Source organism: Anopheles gambiae, chromosome 2 (assembly GCF_943734735.2).
Source record: "Anopheles gambiae chromosome 2, idAnoGambNW_F1_1, whole genome shotgun sequence".
Classification (NCBI taxonomy): domain Eukaryota; kingdom Metazoa; phylum Arthropoda; class Insecta; order Diptera; family Culicidae; genus Anopheles; species Anopheles gambiae.
In genome coordinates this window covers 92,965,842-92,983,819 of record NC_064601.1, presented here as the reverse complement: position 1 = coordinate 92,983,819, position 17,978 = coordinate 92,965,842, and the positions used below count along the sequence as shown (strand labels likewise).

The 17,978-nt window shown below is 49.0% G+C and overlaps 1 protein-coding gene across 3 annotated transcripts; it reads left to right on the top strand.

Annotated features, from left to right (window-relative positions):
* Window positions 1-2,992: 2,992 nt before the first annotated feature.
* LOC1276633 (uncharacterized) lies at window positions 2,993-17,649 on the top strand. 3 transcript variants are annotated; one of them, XM_061645374.1, is made up of 5 exons: window positions 2,993-3,141; window positions 4,955-5,500; window positions 13,288-14,305; window positions 14,381-14,579; window positions 14,654-17,649. In XM_061645374.1, the coding sequence occupies exons 2-5, from the start codon at window positions 5,199-5,201 to the stop codon at window positions 15,688-15,690; spliced, it is 2,556 nt and encodes an 851-aa protein (XP_061501358.1). In that variant the 5' UTR covers window positions 2,993-3,141; window positions 4,955-5,198; the 3' UTR covers window positions 15,691-17,649. The 3 variants fall into 3 exon arrangements, with proteins under 3 accessions (XP_061501358.1, XP_061501360.1, XP_061501359.1); XM_061645376.1 differs by having other exon boundaries at window positions 3,009-3,141; window positions 4,973-5,500; XM_061645375.1 differs by lacking the exon at window positions 2,993-3,141 and adding an exon at window positions 4,551-4,796.
* Window positions 17,650-17,978: the final 329 nt, after the last annotated feature.

The following is a 17,978-nucleotide window of genomic DNA, read 5'->3' as shown; positions in this document are numbered from 1 at the left end:
TTACAATGGCACTAGCTGATGTTCCAAGGTGGTTAGATGTACCTCAGCGTACTTTCTATGGCACTGGATAATGTTCCAAGTTGATTGGAAGTACCTCAAAGTCACTTACAATGGCACTGGATGATGTCCCATCGTAGTTGGAAGTACCTCAGAGACACCATTAAGGCCACCGCCGCCACCCTGCTTCCCACAGGGCCATTGTGTTGCCCAATTTCTCAACCGTTCCTTAACCTTACAGCCCCCCTCACAAAGCGCATAATAAATCCATAAAAATCACACCCAGCACAATAAAAGCAGCATTAAGAACGAAATCACGACACGCATAGCTCGCATTGCTCGCATTCCAGAGTTCAGGACCGCGGCTGGCGCTGGTAAACCTGGGTGTGAGAAACCCTCAAGAATTGTCTGCACGAACGGGACCTCCACGGGGGGGGGGGGGGAGCACGCAATGGCGCCTCCGGGGGGTATGTTGGATGCCACAGTTGGAGGCGCCAAATCCGCTCGGTATGCAAATTAATTACCGTGACGAGTAACGAGGGTGGACCGGGACCGGGGTGCATGATCGGAGCATGATAAATAAAATTAATTTGATGCTATCTCCCGGTGGTGGCGGAGAAAGAGAGATAGAGAGAGAGAGAGAGAGAGTGGGCTGACAGTTCGGGCTGCGTGGAGTGATTTGACTGCAAGCTTAAAGTTATGAAATCATCGTCCTGGCTACTGTGCAGAGACAAACATCCACATGCAAAGCGGTCAGAAGAACTGGTGCTGGATGCTGAGGTTGTTTTTTTTACTTTTTGCTGCGTGTGTCTTGCAGACCCGCAGGTTATGGTCCAAAGAAAACAAACATGGAACGTTCGGACGATCGTGAGGGTGGTTTACTGCAGGCGCCAGCTTTCTGCAAATGGTAGTTGGTGGTTGGCGCCTGCTTGTTGGCGCCCATGCTGCTCGAGAAGACCCTGTGGGAGGTCTCCCGCGCGGCTTTGGGGATTGGATTTAAATGCATTTGACAGGTTGTTTTGGTTGGTCGAAAAGTGCAGGAATATTAAAGAAACACGAACACAACTTGATCATTGGTTTGGCCGAATGTGTATGATCGTGTGGCAGGAACGTCTCTATAGTGGGACATAGCCAGTGCGCGCTCGACCCCCAAAACCGTTTGGTTCTTGGCAACCAAATCCAGTAAAATCTGGTTTCCTCTAACAGCTGAACGAGTTCTCGAATATTCGTAATAGGTGAGCGAATTTGAATGGCGAGGATTTTTCTGGAGTAACAAATCAAATTAACCACAAACATGTAGGTCGATGGAGTCCTCTCTTATGCTGGATTATGGCTAAGTCGTTAAAAACTAGCGTGATCGTTTTCTAAAGGGAAAAAAGAGAAAGCCTCTTCTGTTGGAAAGCTCGAACAAATTACCAAAATCAATAGAAAAAATACTAAATCTTTAAAAAAATCGTTTAGAATTCCTCTACTAAATAAGGAAACACAACAAAGTGGACTTGCACGTTAGTGGAGAGTGAGAGAGTTCAACTTCGCCTGGCTCTATACGGACAACAAATCATCTGGGACAAAGGTGTCAAACATGATTATTGTTTCACATGATTGACTTGTCTTTTTGTTTCAACATTTGTTCGATTCGATTTAATTTTGTTATTGGTCAAAAGGCTCGTTTTGGAATAGTTTAGAATTACTACTTCTTCTGTTAGTCGTAGAGTCCTATCGGCCTATAAAGGCTTTTGAGACTTAATTCATTACCACGCAGCGGGATAGTCAATCCTTGCTACGGGGAGACGGTAGCTCTGATTGTGGGCTTGAACCCATGACGGGCATATTATTGATTCGGTCGAGTTGACGACTGTATCACGAGACCGACCCAAGGAATTATTATCACTATACAAATTTAAATAAAATTCCTACGCTAATTTCTAAGCTGAATTGCTACGCTATTTCCTATGTTAATTCCTACCGTTGCACATTTACTACCGGGAATGGTTTGTAGACTGGAACTGGAACTGTATCCGGAATAACTCCAGGTACAGCTCCAGAAAAGGAATAAAAGCGGAATATATTTCAAGACCAGTATGAGTTCATCGTAGGTTCCAGTACTGATATGAATTCATAATCGGTTCCTGTTTATCGGTTCAATGATCGGATTGGTATAGGTTCAGTATCAGGTCCAGTAGGGGTTTGGTTTTGGTTTTATATCTTTCCATGGGTCGTCAGATCCTTGTTTAAATAGGGATTTGAAGCCAATAAGTTCAGTATGCATCTCAGAGTAAACGAGATCTTTGAAATTAGCCATGTAAGCGGGCCAAATTAGCTAGTTGGATGAAAATATTACAAAGATATCTTATTAGATATGTTAAAATTATTATTATAAGATATCTTACAAAGATATTTTACATGTTGATCAGTTCAGGACTAACGTTATGAAACAAATGCCAAAGGCTGAGTCCTAACCTACATGGAGATTGATTTGTTTAACACCTTGACTATTCATTAAGGTATAATTAATAGCGCTTGACACATGTTACAGTGCAACAAGACTCAGCAATATCCTGACACACGCTATCTCTACTAAATGAATTTTCAGATCAATTGCTACGCCGCCTAGGAGGCAAATTCTACTTGCATCTAATTTTCAAACCCTTCCAATTACGTCCAGCACGGTTCGACACCCTTGCCAATGCCGGTTGGAAGTTGCCGGTGAGCAGAGGGCAGGCACACAGCAGCATCAATTAACTCATCGGCCAGAGCTAGCACGAGTAACAGAGACACACACTCACACACACACACACACACGAAAAGGAGAGAGGCAAAGAGCTAAAACGGCCAACAGTAGAGAGAGACGGAGAGTGAGAGCGAGTCCGCTGAGAGCAAGGATGCTCCGGTGGGCTGCTGCCCCCGTCGGGTGGAACAGGAGCCGGGTTGTGCGAGCGGGACCGCGGCGCGGGATTGCGCGGGTGATTTGTTTTTCCACCGGTTTCTTAAAAGGAAACGGTCCGTTTCGCTCGGCGCTCAATCGTATTGAGAACGTGGTAGGATGCAGACATCGGCCGTCCGTGGTCCGCAGCATCGTCATCAGTAGCAGCAGCAGCAGCAGTACGGGCACAGTCGCGTCGTTACGCACTGAGCGTTACAACGGTAACGGTTCTAGCCCGAAGAGGGCCTTCCCGTCTCGCACCTTCCGCCTTTTGGTGATAACGGACAAATTGACTTGTACGGAGGCGCCAGTGAGTGTATCTGTGTGTGCGTGTGTGCGTGTGCCCGTGCAGTGATCGGTGATGAGAAGGCCCCCGGTGCCCGGTGTGACAAACAGTGGGGGAGGGGGGGGGGGGGGCAAAACAGGGCAAAGCAGGCCGGCGGCGTTACGCCGCTTATCGGGAGTTCGGGTCAACCGTGAGTCGTGAGAGTAGTTCCAGCGCGATTGGCCGTAACGCCCGAACCCTCCGTGAACGGACGACGTGCACAGAGACACAAGCAAAGTGCGATCTTCGATCGGAGGTGAACGGTTTGGTTTTGAAGAAAGGTTGTTTCTTTTCGCACCAGCGAAAGCGAGCGAGAGAGCGAGTTAAGTTCGCTGCGTCTGTGGTGCGGCAGTGTTGCGGATAAGGCACGTTGCGCCGAGTGATTCATCTACGATTTGCAAATCTCGATTGGCAATGCCAAGACTTCCCGAAGGAAAAGAGACATTGAAATCTTCCCGTGTGCGTGTGTGTCTAGACGACGGCGTCTTATCGGACCCGCCAGTGACACACACGCACCAATATACACACACACACACACACGGACCACAGTGCTGGAGTTGGAAGATTCTTGATCAACAGACTCTACTTCCCTTTCACTCTCTCTCCTTTGGGATGGGTATGGGTGAAAGTCCCGCTTTTTTTTGGTATTTTCCATGATTTTCTTCCCTTCTAATTCTTTCTAACTCTTCCTCCTCCATTTTGCTTATAGGGGTGAAGAAGAGGGTGTTGTTTTGAGCTACCGTTAGGGGAGGAATAATACGAGCCGCTTTGCACTGCAGAAATTGGACTCCTTCGGCGAGTGCGGCAATATAATCGAATCGGTAGCCGCCGGCGCTGCCTTTTTATTGTTTGTTGTCCTTCTTTCCAGCCCTCCGCCGCGGTAGTATTGGGTGATCGCGTGTGTGTGTGTGTGTGTGAGCGAGCGCTCGTGGTGGCGCTAGACGATCGTTTGGAGAGGGCTTCGCATTATTACCGCTCCGTTTTGCGGATTATCGCTGAGCCAAGCAAACCAAGCGGGCTCGTAAAAACGTAAACACCCCTGTGGCCTGTGGGCCCCGTGGGGTGGTGTACAGGCAGGCATGCATGCATGCATGCAGTTTGCATGCCTTTGGACAAGGGAGGGCCGGCCCGAAGACGAGCGAAAAAAGATTGTAATGCACGACACAGCTACACCACGATCTCGCGGCAAACGCGCGCGCACTACATGCGGAGTGTGTGATTGGCAGGGCGGTCGAGCGGTTTGCGCCAAGTCATCAAACCGAACGCGGGACGCGCAACTAATCGGCAGCAAAGCACACACAGTGCAGAGGGAGCAGTGGTGTAAGCGCGCGCGCGCGTATAATCTCGAGAGTGAACGCGCCCAAACGCGGTTGTTGTTGCGCCAGCGTACAGATCGAACGCGTCGCGAGACTCTTCCGGCAGCTTCCCGCTCTGTCGATGGCGCGGTACCCGATCGACCCGATCAGCTGCCCGATCAGCTGGTGGCTCGGCTAGTGGCTTTGTGCGGTGCCAAGTCCAGCAGAGTGTGTTGGTAGAAGCAGAACGCTCCATGTGTGTAGAGTAGGGTGAAAGTGAACGCTCCGTGAGACTTCGGTGCGATTGTTTAGAGGCCGAGCTGCCACTATCCTTTCGTTCGCCCGTGTGTGTGTGTCTGTGTGTTGGTGTGAGTGTTACAGGTGTTTGATTAATTGTGTTGCTTTCTTTCCTAGCCCTCTCTCACTTTCTAGATTCTAAAGTGCAAAAGTGTCCAAATTTCTCTGTGCGCGCTAGTGTGCGTTTCTGTGCGCAAGTGTGTCCAGTGCGTGTGTCACAAACTAACGATAGTGATAGTGTGGCGCCCAACTCTATACTTTCATCAGTGTTGATAGCTTTTTGTGTTTGAAACAATCCCAACAAAAAAAAAGTGTCACAACTCTCCAATCCGAACATCGAGAAACCTCAGCAGCAGCAGCGATGGCGACGCTGCTGTACACGATCATCGGCATGACGGCTTCGGCCTCGCTGAACTGTGCGGTGCGGCGCGAAATATCGCCCTGCACCTGCTCGCCCGGGCTGTTCGCGAACAACATCGACGTGAAGTGCGAGCAGATGGAGTCGTTCGGGCAGGTAGTGAACGCGCTGCAGGACCGCTTCACCGAGGATCACAACATCTGGCTGACGATTTCGCACTCGCAGCTGCTCGATCTGGCCGCGCTTTCGTTCTGGGAGATGAACATGAACATCAAATCGCTGCGGATAAACTTTGACAATCTGAGGTAAGCATTAGGGGGGGGGGGGGGGGGGGGGGGGTGGGGGGTGTGGAGGGAGGGGGAAATTCCCTGGTAAACTAACTTGCTGAAAGTCCGCTTACAGGCGTGGGGCGTTGTTGTTGATTGATTGGCAAATTCTCCCCCGTTGCGCGATTGGAGCGCGATTGACGTTGACGCGCATGACGCGCATCAAACGATTGCCCCGATCCGATCCGATCAATTGATAACGGTGGCGATCTCGGGATCACGCTCAGGAAGGATCATTGAAACGCGCCCACACACACACACACACGCTCATCCTATGTGTGGTGAGTGATCGTTTTGGTGGTGCGCTTATCAGGGTCCCCGAGAGTCCCCGATAACACGGCGTAGGAACCCACGCGGCAATCACCAACACGCTAAAGGAGCGGAGGCTGTGTAAAAGTGCGATCTTTGCCGTACGTAATCCGCTCGTTACCCTGGCCGTAGCCGTGGCGTTGTAAACAAATAACAACACTCTCGCAACACCGCGACGTCGTCGTCGGTGGCGCAGTTTGCTGAACGGTGTGTGAGTACCCTCCAAACGCTCACCTATCGAAGCAGCGCTGCGTTGGTGGTTGACGCGTGTTGTGACGGATGGCGCACTTCATCAAAGACACACACACACACACATCGTCGTTCAGCCGCGGAGGAATCAGGTTTCGCGGTGCTGTAATACACACGCAACCGAGGCCCGAAAGCCGTGCGACGTTACAGCGCGATGTGGCTGTGAACGACGGCAAACGGTTACGTTTGGCATTAAATTAGAGAAGGAAAGCTGCATCAAATGTTCCACAGCGGAAACGCAGTTTGTAAATAAAACGTCCGTCGGTGGAATTAATTAGACATCAATTCGCACCCTTATCAGTGTGCCAAACTGTGGGTAAAAACTGCAAACTGGCAAACACATCCATGACACATGCAGCACAACAAGTCACGGGCAGATGCAGTCACAACCCTGGGCGACTTGCCCTGCTACCCTGCTCCTGGCATTTTTGGCTTTTTGACTGCGTCGTATTTATTCAGCTGCACCCGTGTCAACCCTCATCCTTTGCTCGTGTTTCATCTCCTTTGCTTTTAGGGAAGGGATTTAGTGTGTGTGTGTGTGTGTGTGTGTGTGTGTGTGTGTGTGTGTGTGTGTGTCTCACGCACTTGCCTTTCGCCGTCCGTATATTACCTGCCACAACCCGGCACACAGCACAGCACCCACCCGATGGATGGATGGGAAATTTGAGCAGGCCGGTTGGGTTTTCCCTCCCCCGGCTGACGGGCCACAAAGTAAACACGGCAGCCCACTGCAGTCCTGTGGGTTTCGATCGTTGAGAAGATGCGGTTGAAAATAATACTTTCCCACCCACCATCTTCCAGGAACGCAGCATCCCATCCGCACGTCGCACTGTCAATGAAATACGCCAACCAGCTACGCGCGAGCGCTGGTTTTGTGCTTCTTCTTCGTGCGGGGAAAACCCCCGGTTTGGTTGTTGTTTTTTGGTCTTCTGTTTTTGTTGCTGCTGTGACGTTGTGACAGTTAACGGTTATAGCGGGAATTTGATTTTCGCTTTAGCTCGGGTGTGCTGCTGGTCGCGTTGTATGAGATCAAATTTGGTTTCAAGTTTGACAAGCAGCGGTTGGCATGTACCATCTGGAGGTGCTGCGTGTGTGTACGGCCCACCAGGCGTCCGCTTTGGGCTTTGGTGGTGTTTGTTTGCGTATGGTTCCCCTCAAGGGAGCAGGGACAAAAAACTCGACTGGCGAGAAATTCTTGGAAATTTCCTTACACTGAAACAATTTTTTAACGATTTCTATGCAGAATCTTCTTCTTCTTCTTCTTTTTTGGCACAGCAACCGTTGTCGGTCAAGGCCTGCCTGCCTGTACGCACTAGTGGAAGTGAGCATGGCTTTCAGTGACTTATTGTTACCATAGCAGGATAGTCAGTCCTACGTACGGGGACACGGTCTATTCGAGGCTTGAACCCATGACGGGCATGTTGTTAAGTCGTACTAGTTGACGACTGTACCACGAGACCGGCCAATGCAGAATACACTTCAAATATTTCACTCCTAGCAATGCTCCCTTCAGTTGTTTTTTAATTCCAAAGAAGCATTTGCTTTAAAATTTTCTAAAAAAAATCCAAAATTCTTGGGTTTTCCTTACATTTCATATTTTATATATTCGCTTCAACTACGAATATCAAAACCTGGCGTTTACATTGACCTATGCACACAAAATATTATTCCATGCTGCAAATTTTGTTTGAATCTTGAGTAAATTAAGCCTACCTAATGCTCTACATGTTTCAACGTCGTCCCTCGTGAATAGAAACTATAAACCTTTGCAGACCTTGTTAGTCAGTTCCGATTTAAATTGGGATATTAGGATACTGCTCCAAAATTATTAGAGTAGTATCCGAGAAAGTACGATCATTACAGATACGTACACCTTGCCATGCCAATCCAGATTTTAGGATCGGTTTTTACCACGATTCCGTCTTATAACAGAGATAAGGTTTTTTCATTGAACAGAACCATCAATGGACATTTCTGAGTGATTGTCTACCGCTCAGACGAGATCAAAAACAACTGATGTTTCCTTTAGATCACAATTTTCTCTTATTCGAGTTATTTTGCACGACCTAGTCGATTGCTCGAACCAGGCCTCAGACCTTCTCACTTTAACAACACTTCAATATCTTTAGAAATTACCAACAAGAGGAGGTCAGTGTGTATATGGTTATGTTGGTTTGGCTTAGAGAGGCTTAATCGCGCTTTAGCTACTTTTCGAGACCAAAATATCAACCGAAAGAGCGCAAAATCTCCAAACTCTATTCTGTTTCTGAGAAAATTCGTGATTTGATTGCACACAAGTGTAATGCCCACATGTAAAACGACATTCAAGACATGACCCAATGCAACCCAAAACTACCCCAAGCTAGCAGAATGCCGTCCGTACTGAAACCACTGCGTAGAACGGTACCGGGCGGACACGTTACGAAGCAAAAAGCTGATGTCCAACCAAACGCGGGGTTTGCTGTTTGGTCCGCATCGTCACATCGTCACATCGTGGCACTAACCAGTTGACACCGACCGGGACACGGAGTTTAATTGAATTACCATTGATTGATTTCAATTATCGGTCGACTCCAATCAAATCATATCAAACGGCGCACCACGGCGCCATGCCAACTCTCGGTCGCTCGGTCATGTTGGCGAACCCGTGGAACCCTGGCCCTCCGACAAAATGAACCTCTCCCTTGGACTCTTCCCCCCGCTCCAGGCCGGAAGACTTGGAGAAGAAAACAATCACGCATCATTCAGCATCCCGCGTGGAGGAGAAATCTTGCCAAGATCGTCGAGCACCACACACACACGGTAACATGATGGTGGTGGCGCTAGCCAGTCGCTTAAACAGCGGTCCGGGGTTCGATTTTCTCCAACTTGACCCCACGGTGTTGACCCCGGCGAGAAAGCGTGTATACAGCGGGTCCGCAGGGCTATCTGTGCCAGCCAATTCCCAGGAAACGGAACGACAAAGAGTCCGTTTTATCCATCATGTGGTTAGCGAAGCATTCGCCTGTGGGCAACGATCGCGCGCGACGGTTTGTTCTGTTGCAAATGCAATGTGCTCTCGCCCAACGGTGAAGGGTTTGGCCGATAGTGATCAGGGCGAGAAGAAATGGTCGCAACGGAAGTGTTCTTGGAGTTCTTGTATTTGCCCTGATGCATCAAATGAGGTGCAACGGCACCGACTGGAACTGTGGTAAGAGTTTCGTACGCAGACCGGAAGAATTTTGAAGATCTCTTCAAGATATTGTACCTCGTACGGCATCAAAGCGTCGCATAAAGCGACCATGCTACATGGCTGCAGATACATTCTAAACACAGGGAATTGATGATAATCCACACGACTCGTTTTCTTTTATGGTCTTACCAGACTTTGTTAGAAAAAAAAAGATATTTCCATCCAGTCATGCCATAATTCGGTGTGCGCCTATCCATTCAGATCTCCTTGTCTGACTGGAGCACGCTTTGTCAGTAAAGGCATTAGGTCTTAGTCTATGGTTTTAGCGAGATTGTATCTCGTTGAACATAACAAGGCAATACCTGGACAGTGGAATTAAACGATAGAAAGCAACTAATTCATCATTTACGTCAGTAGAAAACGACTGAAATGAAATAGACGCCTTGGAGCGATAGTGATCTAAACGCCACCCGCCACAAATTCGTTCGCCACTGACCGAGCTGAACCACTCTAATGTGCAACGAAAGCCCAATTTTAACTTCCACTTCGAAGCAAAAAGGACTACGGACAGGACTGTGGATCGATCAAATCGGCTCAAATCGATAGCCTTCGAGAGAGAGAGAGAGAAAAAACACAGTGCTGAGTAATGCTGACGCAAAACAACGAACCTCCATCCGCTTCCATCCGCGTGCTTGAAAGTCCACCGCACCATCGATCGGGTCTCGGGCCGCGAACCCCGAAAGGGATATTCGCTTATGATACGCGTCATTCTAATTTGAAACAAACCCAACCCAACCCAGGTTGGTTGGTAAACGTTGGAAGAGGCGCATAAAAAAAATGGAAAAGCAAACGGTGTGTGTGTGACTTATCACGCTTCTTGGCGCTGCGATCAGCTGCGACCACGGTTAATGGGTGCCACCCCTCCCCACGTGTGAGGTTCCGTTTTACCGTTGTGGCACGTTCGCTTTACCAACAGATTTACCAAGTCGAAAAAGGGCAAGAAGAGAACGAGATTGTATGTGTGTGTGTGTGTGTGTGTGTGTGTGTGTGTGTGTGTGTGTGTGTGTGTGTGTGTGTGTGTGTGTGTGTGCTTGAGGGAGAGCGACTATGTTCGCGTAGGAAACGTGTTGAATCTTGCCGAGCGATCTAAGACCGAAACGGAACGGCACGGAAGAGGAACGACCACTCTTCTCTCTACACGCTATGGCGCAGTAGCATAGGATTAGGGGTGTGTTTTGTGTGTGCGTTAAAGTTAAACAGTTGCGAAAAAAGGGACATGTTTAACCAGTGGGAATGAGGAACAGGAATCTTGCACGTAGAAAAGGCGTCAACTGAAGGTTATATGAACATTTGCTGATAATTTTGATCTTAGTACAATAATCCTATTTAATGCAATTATTGTTATTGGTGCAGGCGCATTTGAAAGGTTCTTTGGTTTTCCTTGGCATGACTGAAATTACTTTAAGGTCCTTCCAGCTATCTCAGGATCATCCAGACTTGATATCGTTAATGTTCCCTATGTCTTCAGGATCTTCGGATAGGTCGCAAAGACCAAAGGTCGCCCTTAGTCACACGCATGGCTATTTTGAACGCTAAAAAGATCTTCTAGGACCGTGTCCCGAATGTCTCGGAGATTAGTCAGGAATAGTGATGAGAAAAATGAAGATTTCGTCGGAATCGATTCCGGCTAGCTCCGAAGTTTTTCTGGAATCGATTCCGGATAGTAGGTCCGGAATCAGTTTCCGGAATCGATTCCGTAATTGACTCCGGAATTGGTTCCGGGATCGGCTCCGAAATTGGTTCCGGAATCGGGTCCGGAATTGGTTCCGGAATTGGTTCCGGAATCGGCTCTGGAATCGGCTCCGGAATCGGAATTGGCTCCGGAATCAGAATTGGCCTCGAAACGGAGTCGGTTTCGCCATCTTCATAGGTATAGGCGTTTGGGTCCAATGATGCTACGTGTTGATAGCGGCAAAGAATCAAAATTTACTTGTAAATGATTTATTCACATGGAGATTCCCGGACTTATTTCGCTTCCCAAACTTCTTATTTCAATTCAAAAACAAAATTCTCAATCCGTAGCTAACTCCATTTCTGAGTTAAGCCTGAATCCGTTGCCGGAGCAAATTCCGATGCCCAGGTCGATTCCGATTCCGGAGGCGATTCTGATTCCGGAGCCGATTATGATCCTGGAATCGATTCCGGAGCCGATCCCGGATCGGAATCGGCTCCGGATTCAACTTCAGAATCGCTCCGGAAACAACTCCGGACTCGACTCCGGAATCGGAATCGATTCCAGCATCGTAATCGGCTCCGGAATTGATTCTGAACACGGAACCGAAATCGGGTAGGTCCGATTCCGAGCTCCCATCACTAGTCAGGATTGTCTGCCATAATATCCCAGGGCTCTTCAAGGAGTAATATAACGATCCTGAACGATACAGCTCGTTAAAAATACCGGCAACAGGCAACAGCGTTATTGTTAGTTGACATTCCACAGTTATCATAAGCTGAGAATGATAAGCAAAAGAAAGATCCCGTTCTTGAAAATGTCGTTGACAACCGATAACCAACCCCTTATATGTCTTGTCAAACATTGATTAAAATATGGCCAATGTCATGAATATCGTCTGTCTGGCTCCATTGCTCGTCTGCTTCATCGTCTGACGACCACCACAAAACAGTCTCATCACAAGAATATCCCACACATCAAGAGACTTTTCACTTTTTCGCTAATTGATTCAGCAAAATATGGCGTAGCAATCCCACCCGGGAGCGAAGTCACCGTGCGGGTAAATGGAGCATCACAAGCTTTGAGAGCTTGAGGGGATTGCAAACCACACATCCTCCCTCTCTCGTGCCTCAGTAGACGCCAGGTTACACGCGTCTCGATGGCGTCAAGAAGTTTTACGATCCATAACCGGCGACGACCAAAAGCTTCCTGATGGGACGCAGGCAGGCCGGGATAGAGGTGGCTGTCTCAGAGACAGGGAACGCTTCTTCCTCGATAACGCGCGTGTGTGTGTCAATCGTATCGGAGGGAGAGGTGGAAACCAAGGACCGAACGGAAGGGACGGCGTTATCAATCAGCAGTAACAAATCGGAACGTGTTCTGCTGCAGAATGCGCCTCGGGATGGCGTGCTTGGGGGAAAGGGGGTTATGGGGAGCCCATAACAATAATGTTTAATAATTTCAGCACTGATTTACGATCGTGTTAATTGGTTCAGGGCACCTCACGCGCCTGATCGGAGCTGCGCATGATGATGTGATGATGCGCACCAGAACTGCGCGAGCAACATATTGCCCCTGAACGCCTGAGCGTGTTTGGTTGGTTGGTTGGTTGGTTGCAAACTGTTGCACAGTATGTTGCACAGTTTTGTCAACTGGCCCCAAGCGCATAGCCCGTCGTCCGTCGAACGTCACTTAGAGTGTATTAATTAATTAAATCAGAACTTATGAAGCCATTTAACGCCTACGGCCTAACACGCGGACACACCGCTACTACACGGATGACGCTCGGTATGGGGCGGCTGCTACACTGCCTCAATGTTGATGGGTTAACAACAATAACAAGAGAAGAAGAAGAAAAAAAAGGAACAAAACCGGGCAGCAATCAAGCGATGGCTTGATTTATACTGACCCATGCTCACACCGTCCATTCATGAGCGTTTGTTCACATTGCAGGCAGGCGCACTGGTGAATAAAAACAAACACAAATGGGCTCACCCGCGGGCGTGATCGGGATGCACACTGGTAACTTCTCGTACTGTCATCGCGCCATGCCTGTTTACTATTTTGGTGCAAACGAAAGGTCAACAAGATGCTTTGATTGCTGCTGACGCCCATCGGCCGCTTACAACAAGGGGCCGCGGGGCCTGGCGGCACTCAAAAGCACTGCTACAAAGTGTTGTACTAAAACCAAGTACTAAAAACTCTATCATACTCTGCGGAAGCATTGCTTCTAACCAAAAGATCTGTTTTTAAATTTAAAAATAACAAAAAATCCAATCTCGCATTCTCTCGCCCTCCCGTCAGTCATCTTCCGGTGTCTTCGTTCCGCAACCTACCCCGGCTCGATCTGTTCAGCGCGGCGGACAACCTGCTCGAGGAGATACCGCCGGACATGTTCGAGCAGATGCCAAACCTCGGCACACTGGATATGGCCCGCAGCCGCATCCGCTACATCTCCGGCGACACGTTCCGGCATCTGCAGAACCTGCGCCATCTGATCATGGGCAACAATCAGCTGCAGCGCATCGATACGGACGCACTGCCGAAAACGATTCACTCGCTGCAGCTCAGCGTGAACCAGCTGCGCTCACTGAACGGCAGCATCCGCCATCTGGACGAGCTGAAGCTGCTGTTCATCAACGAGAACAATCTGACCACGCTGGACGGTGAGCTGCCGCTCGGATCGCCGAATCTGATGATGATCACCGCGCAGAACAATAAGCTCGAGCAGCTGCCGGGCGAGTTGCGCTTTCTGAAGAATCTCGACAACCTGTGCGTCCCGGGCAATCGGCTCCGATCGCTCGATGGACTGCTGGCCCGCGCCACCCATCTGACGAAACTGCTCGCCCAGGACAACCAGATCAGTGAGCTGCGGCGGGACGAGTTTCTCGAAGCGGAACGGCTGGAGGAGTTGAACCTGGCGGGCAATTGGCTGGTCAACCTGAACGGCTCGCTGCTCAACTGCAAGGGACTGATCAATGCGAACTTTAGCGAGAATCGGCTGCAGGAGTTTTCGCTCCAGGAGGTGGCCGGTTTGCGCAAGCTGCGGCTGCTGGACCTGTCCCACAACCGGATCGAGGTGCTGAGCGGCCGGATGGAGAACATGATCGATTCGGGGCTGATCATTTCCGAGCTGCGGCTGCACAACAATCGGCTCAGGTCGCTGGACGGCGCACTGATGGGGCTGAACAATCTGCGCATTCTGAACGTTGCCCACAACGAGCTGCAGACGATCACGCCGAACGACCTGATCGGGATGGAGGAGCTGGAGCGGCTGGATCTGTCATTCAACCAGCTCAAGACACTGGAGGAACTGTCCAAGGTAAGAGAGCTATACTACCAGGAGATCTTCCCCAACAACATTGATTTACGACATCTTCCTCCTTTTTTGTGGTAGACGTTCCTGCCCTCGCTGGAGTCACTGAATGCGTCCTACAACCAGCTGACGACGATGCACAAGGACTTCCACGGTTTGCCGATCCTGTGCGTGGCCGACCTTTCGAAGAACATGATCCGGGAGTTGTCGGTGGATCTTGTCTCCAACACGCGCTGCAGTAATCATGGAGTGCCCAATCGATTGGAGATCTTCCTCGATGGTACGTGTTAACTCTTTTGGATATTGTTTAGGACCTTCCTTATGTTCCTCTATCTTCATCTCTGTTTTCTCCAGAAAATCCCGTCCTCTGCAATGAATCGCTCCCGGAGCTGATCAACCAGATGGAGTTCTACCACACCCGCCTGAACGGGGTGGCCCACTGTATCGTCCCGCAGCAGATGCCGGTCGAGACGCCGATCTTTATCCAGCCGCCGATCGCGATGCTCCAGCCACTCCTCAAGCCGCAGGCTCCGCTCGTACCCTCGAACGTCATGATCCAGCCACCATCAATTGTGCAGATTCTCGTCCCGTCAACGCTTGTCATGCCGGCGGCAGCCGCAGTTGCACCACCGCCACCACCACCAGCAGCCGCGGTACCGGTAGTACCTTCCGCTGCTGTCCCGCTTGCAGCGCCGATTCTTCCTCCAGGCGTTCCTCTAGCCCTCGCTACCGTCGCTCCCATACCGATCCTGTACGAAGCTTCGACCAGTGCACCACCACCACCACCGCCAGTGTCCGTTGTGGCGGCTCATCCACCGATCGGTTCCGCTGGTGTAGTTAGCGTGGCAGCGTCCCCTTCCACCAACGGTCCGTTATCATCGCTCCCAAACACCATCCAGAAGACGCACGCTACCGACGACGAGCTGCTACCCCCGAACGAGGACGAACTAGACGACGAACCGGGCGTGAGTGTGCTCACCATCCCGCAGCAGCAACCGTACGATGAGCTCAAGTACGAAACTGGCCCGGAACAGCACGATCGGGCCGGCGGAGCGACACAAAATCGCGACGAAAACAACGATGTTGGACGTTCGGCAGCGGGCGGGTCCGAGGATGGCAGCGCGTCGGACGGTGGGCACGACGGACCGCCCACTGTCCCGACTACCACCACCACCACCATGCAGACCATCCTGGAGTTTAAGAACCTGATCCACGACGACGGCAGCTACGGCGGGGCGGGATTGGCTTCCTCGTCCGCCATCTTGGTGCTGCCGCCGGAGGTGCTGCCGCTGCCGCTGGACAAAGCGCAAGGGCTGGCGACGGAACCGGAGGAGGAGCCGCCGGAAACGCAGCAAGACCAGCACGTGGAGCTGGAAAGTGATCTGCAGTGAGGTGGATGGGAGGCACTGGTGCGGTAAGGCAGAGAGCACACGCAAATGGAGCACGTATTGCGAGCTCGTGCTTTACTATGAGGAAGATGGCGCGCTGCGCGTCCAAAATGGCGACGATCATTCGATCAGTGGCGGCGCAAGAGCGAGATAGAGAGAGAGAGATAGAAAGAGAGCATGTGGTAGTTTTGGAGTGTGTGTTTGAGTGTGTGTGTGCGCGAGTGTTTTAGGGCTATTTAGGGCCAGGGCTGTTTAGCTTAGGATGATAATGACTGAACGATTACTGGAGGTAGAGAGAGAGAGAGAGAGAGAGAGAGAGAGAGAGAGAGAGAGAGAAACAGAGAAACAGAGTTATACTAGAGATCGAACTCGATCTTGAGATGGACACGAACACTTGACAGTAACGACATGACGATAGAGAGAGAAATAGGGGGAGAGAGAGAGAGCGAGAGAGAGAGAGAGAGAGAGAGAGAGAAAGAGAGAAAGAGAGAGAGAGATTTTGCAAAGAGTTCGTTTTTTTTTAATCTCTCCTATTTCTTGTTTGTTGCGCATTGTAGATGATGAAGGCAATTTTAAATTATTCAAATGCCGTTCTTCACGACCCAAAGGAATTCTTGTGTAGTAAAATGTGTGAGTGTGTGCATGCGTGAGTGTGATGGTGAATGTGTGTGAGTGAATGTGTGGTTGGTACGCAATTAGTCAGTATCGTGTGTTGGAGAGTAACGAACTATCATGTAGCAGCTTAAGTAATACGACACTTGAATTTGTCCTCTACGTGTGTGTGAGTGTGGGTGTGTGTAAGCGTATTATCTCTTTCAAAACAAAACTAGCGAAGAAGCAGCTGCGACCGATTCGGTGACATTTGACCTGTGCGTGGTATCGCATTCTGTTTCGAACAAGCGAATATGTTGTTAACGTGCCATCTGATTGTATACAGATTTAAGCCAAACTGTCCTAATGAGTAGGTTACTTCAATTATATTCCTCTTTTCACGCTTATTTTCAGTTTTGCATCCCATTCAGTTGGCATGACTTAAAAATTGAGCTTGCTTCGTTTAGAGGACAGACAGTGGAGTAGGGAAATACAATCTTTTTTTTCTTCTCTTTTTAGCTTGTTCTAAAACTGTTTTAGCTACTTCCCATGGCAAATAGTAGTGAAGGATAAAGCCAGTCAAAAAAGAAAAGAAAAGAAAAGGAAAACAAAAATATTATATATACTAAATGCATATTCTGCTGGAAACGCAAGAGATAACAACGCAACAATAATGAGCAGAGAACGCACAAGCTCTCCTTTAGCAGACAAAAAAAAACACAGTAGAGATGAACAATTTACTACAGCCCCAGTTTTGAGCAAGTTGACACTAATAATCTTCTTCTTTTTTTTGTAATGTTAATGATATTTCTACTAGCGACTAGTGAGAGGATATTAATGACTTTAATATAATAATAATAATGATTACTACTATTATTATCGATAGCACACGCAGACACACGCATACGTAGTACTGTAAAAGGGAAAAGTTAGGAGAGGAGTCGTCTGCAAAGCAAAAAAAAGGGAAGGCAAACCCAACACACACGAGCATAACAACAAATTTGAGGAAGAGGAGGTCACCCAGTAGGCGGGCAGGTGAAGCATGCATTAGGCAAGAGTGCTGGGCTGCTATTATCAGAGAGTTGTAATTATTTTGTACGATGATTTAGGTGCATTTTGGAGCAATCACACACACACACACACGCTCCCTCCGAAACGCAAAAAAACGAAACGGAGCTCCTCTTCCAGCAGACGACCTAGTATTGACAAAACGTAAATGTGCATTTCAAAGCGACGGATAATAACGGCCAAAATACCGTGTGTGTGTGTGTGTGTGGTAGCGCACAAACGTGCGTGCAACATGATTTCGCGATGTATTGCTTCTACAGTTAAAAGTGAATTGAATTGCAAATAAAAGTTAAGGAAATCAAACCGCCGCTTGTTGTTTTTGCTGCTGCCGTTGCTGCTGCTGTTTGAACTTTGAATCAGTCGAACCGGTTGTTGTCTACCGGTTTTGCACAATTCGGTTGTATGCAAGCTGGCGCGTCACGTAACGTTTTGGTTTGTGTCTTGGCTAACTGCTATTGAATTTCAATTTTCTAACCGGTTCGTGAATACATAAAGAATGGAGTGTCTTACGTACAATTTATAAGTTAAATTAGCTACTAAATAAATAATTTCGCTACTATAATAATTTGAAATAATTTCAAACAAATTATAGGTTGAAAAACACATACTTACTTACCATTATTGTGATGCAC

Excerpts from the sequence above, each read along its gene's own strand:
- LOC1276633 (XM_061645374.1), top strand. The coding sequence starts at position 5,199 with ATGGCGACGCTGCTGTACACGATCATCGGCATGACGGCTTCGGCCTCG. Across the intron at positions 14,306-14,380 it reads CACTGGAGGAACTGTCCAAG|ACGTTCCTGCCCTCGCTGGA; the intron begins GTAAGAGAGCTA and ends TTTTTGTGGTAG. Across the intron at positions 14,580-14,653 it reads ATTGGAGATCTTCCTCGATG|AAAATCCCGTCCTCTGCAAT; the intron begins GTACGTGTTAAC and ends TGTTTTCTCCAG.